The sequence below is a fragment of the Phocoena sinus genome, chromosome 10 (genome assembly GCF_008692025.1).
Source record: "Phocoena sinus isolate mPhoSin1 chromosome 10, mPhoSin1.pri, whole genome shotgun sequence".
Classification (NCBI taxonomy): domain Eukaryota; kingdom Metazoa; phylum Chordata; class Mammalia; order Artiodactyla; family Phocoenidae; genus Phocoena; species Phocoena sinus.
In genome coordinates, this window is record NC_045772.1 from 65,061,850 (window position 1) to 65,067,428 (window position 5,579).

General features: G+C 44.1%; 1 protein-coding gene across 1 annotated transcript; it reads right to left on the reverse strand.

The window, feature by feature from the left end:
• Positions 1-200: 200 nt before the first annotated feature.
• On the reverse strand, positions 201-1,363 carry LOC116761188 (testis-specific H1 histone). Its single transcript, XM_032646952.1, has 2 exons — positions 1,256-1,363; positions 201-1,091 (listed from the first exon to the last, which is right to left on the reverse strand). The coding sequence occupies exons 1-2, from the start codon at positions 1,361-1,363 to the stop codon at positions 201-203; spliced, it is 999 nt and encodes a 332-aa protein (XP_032502843.1).
• Positions 1,364-5,579: the final 4,216 nt, after the last annotated feature.

Below are 5,579 nucleotides of genomic sequence, written 5' to 3' on the forward strand. Positions count from 1 at the left end.
CTTCACCCGTCATGCTTCTGCTACAGGTCTCACCTCAATACCCACCCTTTCCCTTCCAGGTGTGGCAGAGAGGAAACAGACACAATGTGGTGGAAAGGTCTTGTAAATAGTTTTGCCCATTTCAGTGAGTGTGGAGCTGCTCTCATTGGAGCCTGTGGGGAAAGGCATCTGTGCCCAGAGGAAGGGAAGTTGCTCCCGCACTATGGATTCCTGGCTGCATTCTGAGGACCTTCAGATTTAATGGAAGTCTTTGTGCGAGCAGCCCTTGGGTCATGAGTCCTCCCCTGCCTATTCGAAGCCCTGTCGGTTTTAACGGAGGTTGGCTTCTGGATGGTACATTTCACCGGCTTCTCCGGGGCCTGTTTCTTCGCTTCCCTGGGCTTCGAGCGTGGCCTCTTCTCGTCTGGGGTCCTGGGCCTGATGTCTTCCTCCTCGGTCCGTCCTCTCCCCTTGTCCACTGCCTTGGCCCTCCCTTCCTCCTTGGCTCTGGAACTCACCGGTTCCCTGGCCCTTGGCCTTATCCTCCTCATCCTCATGTCTGCCCTCAAGCTCTGTCTCCACACTTCCTGGGCCTTCTTGGCCGCCCTGCGTCTCCCGCAGCGCCTGCGTGGGCTTTGCGTCCAGAGAGGGCTTCTCCTGGGCGAGCGGACACCCTCCTCCAAACTCTGGCGTCCCGGCTTTCTCTTCGACTTCATAATCTTCCAGACCCTGAAGCAGCCGGCGGCGTCGCTGCCGCTGATCCGGAGGAGGGTGCCCTTCACACGAGACCTGGACCCTTCGTGCAAGTGGTGGCCGTAGTTCCTGCGCACTCTGTAGCCGGCATTTCTGAGCACCTTTTTGAGAGCTGCCAGAGTCAGCCCTTTGTGTGCAGCGATGGCTTGGAGCAACAGCTGGGACACTTTGAGCACGGAGAGCGGGCCCCGCCTCGGCGGTCCCCCGAGGACGTTTTCCGTGGTCTGCTGGGTTTTAACATCAGCACCTTGGGATTCGCCCGTGGTCTCGGCCCCCTCAGCCATGGCCCCGCTCCCACTTCCGCGGGGCCGCTGGCTTTGGACCTCACTCACCAAGGTGTGAGCTAAGGCTGAGGCTGGCTGGGCCACGTCACAAAGGCAAGTAAGTCACGTCCTAGTAAGAGGGCGGCAGATTCCACCCAGGTAGCGGGTCTTTCTCACTTTGAATAGCCAATCAGACGCCACTTCCTTCTAGGTCTAAACCAATCCGGATTTTCAGAGCCTATGCAGACCTAAAGAATCACCATAATGTCCAGGGTTTTGTTTCCTGCTCTTATGTTCATACTTCTCATTGATCTTGATCTCAGCCGCTTTCTGAAGGTCACTATTTTTCCTGTGGTCCTGCACGCCATCTACCCACATTCTCCAAAGTGAGAGAAGTTGCTCCCAACCATCCACAAGTAATACGATGCCTTTAGAAAGTAGGTGTAGTAGTCTATAAAACACAACCCGGCCGAGAAACTCCCACTTTTAGGTCCCACCAGATAGATATATGCAGTCATATCTCCCTGACTCTCTGCACGGTCGATTTTTTGCAAGAGTATGAAACAAAGGAAGAACCCACTGTGGTCCCTCTATCCTAAACATAATCCCCACACCTAGGAAGTTCAGATGCTTCGTTCAATTGGATTGGAACAATCCAGACTCCAAATAGCCTAAGAACATTGGTCTAATCATTATTCTCTGAACAGACTTTGTGCTTTTCTGCTTCTTGTCCTGACTGCCTATCCCTTCCCTGTCCAGATAAATCCTGCTCATCTTTCAAAGTCCTACTAAGTGCTTCCTTCACTGAAGCCTCCTCAGACTCTTTCAGTCAAATAATTTCTCTCCTTTTAACTCCCACAATTACTTCTGCAATCCTATACTGTTTTTTCTTTATTTTAAATTAATTTGGTATTAGATGGTACAATGTGGCACAATATTTAAAAAATAAAAAAACCTGGACCTGGAGCTGGAAAATATGGATACATATCCTAGCTCTTTAATAGCCATATGACATTAATAATCCCTTAATATTCTTGAATCCTATTTGTCTATCTAAAAAAATAAAATAAAAAGGCTTAATAATCCCTTCCTACCAATATCACAGAATTATTGCAAAGATTCAAAAGAGGTGATGGTAGATAAAAAAGGGCTACTCAAATATAAAGCATAAAATTAGCATAAAATTATTTTACTCTGAATGTTAATGTCTTTCCAACTAAATAAAAAGGTCCCTGAGAGTCAGACAGTCTTTGAATTTCTATGCCCCATGCTGTACCTAACACTATCCTTCATTATATATAGCAGGCATTTGATTGAGTCTGCTTAAGTTCCTTGCTGGTGAGGACCTCTTATTTTGGACACAGTTTAGCTGGGAATAATTCAAAGAATACCTCAAGTTGCAAAGCATATCATACTCTCCCAGAGAACATTCACATATAATCTGCAGTCATAGGCTAGACTGTGGCATTGTTTCTTCCAGGAATCAAAGTTCCAGGAAGTTGCTTAGACCAGTGCTTCTTAAACTTGAATGTACACTTACTTCATGAAGTGCAGACTCCAATACATTAGATCTGGGATGGATCCAGAGATTTTACCTTTCCAACAAGCTCCCAGGTAGTTCCTGGTTAAAACACAAGTGTTGGGGGGTGGGGGAGAGTAGACAATGAGAAGGGAAGTGGCAGGAGATGAGGCTGGAAAGGTGGGTTAGGGCCAAGGTGTGACGGACAGATACAATAATAATGACACAGATGTCAGTGGTCACACAGTAGTACATGGTAGAGTTTGGATTTAAACCTAAGTCTACTTAATTCTAAGGCCTGAGCTCTTAAAACTACTATGCTAGGTTTCCTTTTCTCCAAGGTTGACCCTCCCCACCCCCTTATACATCTCCATTGTAGACTAGAGGGAAGTTTATAATCACAGCGCAGAATCAAGAGTATCCATAAGCACTCACTGTACCTTCTCCCAATCTTTTAATCAGGGCAGAGTACTGTCACGCTGAGGATCTCCAGGGGCAGGGGCTAACACACCAGCACAGGGACAGTGCATCAAGGAAGAGTTGCCAGATGGAGAGGCAGAACCACATGGTGCTGATTTCTCCCATTTGTGGCTATTCTTCATGGTTGCATAGGCCAGTGGTCACAGGATGGGGCAACCACCAGAGAAAAAAAGAAACAAAAGCGTTTGCTTTGAGAACAGGAGGAAAGTCAATGAAGTCTGACCTTCAAATCAGCTGACTCCAGGTAAAAACAGGTTGGCTGCACATAATGGTATCATCACAAAAGAAAGACAAGAACCAGATCAAACAACCATGTTTATTGATACCCCTGTGATTAGAAAGGAGGCCAACTGGAAACCTTTGGGAGAGGTTGAAATCAAAGGAAAAGAAATACATGAAAAAAATATCAAAAACACCTATGGCAAAAAAGAGCAAACATTTTGATTTATATATAACCATTCATTTCACATAGATTTCTGTATAAATATGCTGTAAGTAATAGAGGAATAACCATAAATGGGAGGTAGGAAACAAATGCCCCACCACCACTCAGCTGGTTCAGAGGGCAAGAAAGCCAGTTGACATTTTCCATAGCACCAATCCCTCCCTCTTTAGAATAAATCTACTTGCTAGCCCCCATTATCTGACACCCCAAAAGGAAAAGATACTTCAGGAAAAAATGATTTCTTCAGGAAAACAGTCAGTGCAAACCAACATCATACCCCCAATCAGGAATTACCAACCCCAGCTGCAGAAATATAAGACTGAACTATCCCTTCCAATTTTAATAGTCTATGATTACAAACTAGAAGTTATCACCTAGAGAGGACAGCACCACCCTGTTGTGACAAAGAGCAATAGCTCTTAATTTCTGGAAGTCCTGGGGGCTGGAGGTGGCAGGGGGTGGGGGGAGAGGAAAAAGCATACTTGGGAATAATGTCTGGTCGTAATCCTTCTGCTTCAAGTTCCAGAGCAAGATCGTTTTGTCCTTGGTTGGAAACAAGACCCTTCCTCTAGGGTAGTCATGCCTCTATGAGGTGTCTATAGAGTATCTTCGTTGACTTAGACAATAAGCAACCTTTAATTACTATACTAAATTCTAAGAACATCAAGGTTTTATTAATCTCATTCCCTCATACAGAGTTATATAACTCTAACGTTACCAAGGATAACTCCATGTCAGAGCACAGCAAAATTTAGTAGCACACTCTGATCTAACCTCAATCTATATCTCACTGCCCTTCCCTGATCCACAGGCCTGGGGTTCCCAGGGGCTAGGTCTTTCTGACTCAGTTATCTTGCACTGATTTGATTTATCTCCCCCCAAACTGAATGACAGAAACCTGTTCAACAATCTATTACAACTGACCTTAAACTGCTAGCTCTTTTTTTGCAAAAGTAACTTGCCATCTCATTTTGTTTTATATTCTAAAACCCTTTTCCTCTCCTGAACTATTGTGCCTTCCACTTTAATGCAAATAACCCCACAACAGTTATCTGAGCAAATAAGCCCACTAGTCCACTCATGGCTTTCGGGAGGACTAAAGTGGTTTCACAAAAAGGAATGCAAAGATAAAATATCAAGATTCCTTAAAAGCATGGAGACAGTCTGGCAATTGGACATTCATCATTTTAATCCTCAGCCCAACTGTTCAGAAGTGAGTACAGAGAATCTAGATCCAGGTGATCTTACTGGAGGACCAGGCAAACCTCTCAGCAATTAGCCTGCAGATATGAAGATCTGGTCTCCCTAACCCCTCCCGAGAAGCTCTAAGCATACCCATCCCCACATACATAAAATCTATATCCCCCCAAAAAATGATAGCAAGAAAGAAATATGGGCTTTGGTATTACTGAAATCTAACCCAAACAAAGATATGCTATACAAATTAAGCCTTTCAACCAAGGCTTATTAATAGTTAAGTCTTTCCATGAGTCTAAAATATGGGACATCTAAGAACTGTTCTACTACAGTCAGTTACATCTCAAGCTGAAAACCCATTTCTCTGAGGATTTATACTTTCAACATGAGGCTTGGGAAATCGTAAGACACAGTCATACTGCAGCCCCCCAATAACACTACATCCTGGGGATCATTCAATTCTGTTATCGTAATTCCCAGCCATCCACACCTTTTCAAATTCCCAGAATATTGTACAAATGAAGCCGAAGCAGAAACAGAAATTTGCAAAGTAGCAATCATTTACCACGTATATGTTAACTCCTATAGTGTGAGAATTAAAACATCTCATACCTACATGCCCAATTTGATATACCAATCCCACCATGAAGAACTTTATTTCTATCCTAATCTCTAAACACCTAAAGTTCCACAAAATTGAATTCACTTATTAAAAATTCCTTTCCACCAAATTGAGTAACCATGTAAATAAATGTCCATGCTAAAGAATACAGCCAAAAGCAGGCTTTATTTGCATTCCCATTTAACAATACACATTCTTGTATTATACTGCATTAACTTCCCCCAATTTTTTCTTCAAAATTCCAGTTCTAAATATTTCAATTCAAAAAACAATTCTCGGGCTTCCCTGGTGGCGCAGTGGTTGAGAGTCCGCCTGCCGATG

What these genes read in the sequence shown, in the direction of transcription:
- LOC116761188 (XM_032646952.1), bottom strand. Translation starts at nt 1,363, where the DNA reads ATGGCGTGCAGGACCACAGGAAAAATAGTGACCTTCAGAAAGCGGCTG. An exon ending in ACAAAACCCTGGACATTATG is followed by an intron (nt 1,092 to 1,255) that starts GTGATTCTTTAG and finishes GACGTGGCCCAG; the next exon opens with CCAGCCTCAGCCTTAGCTCA.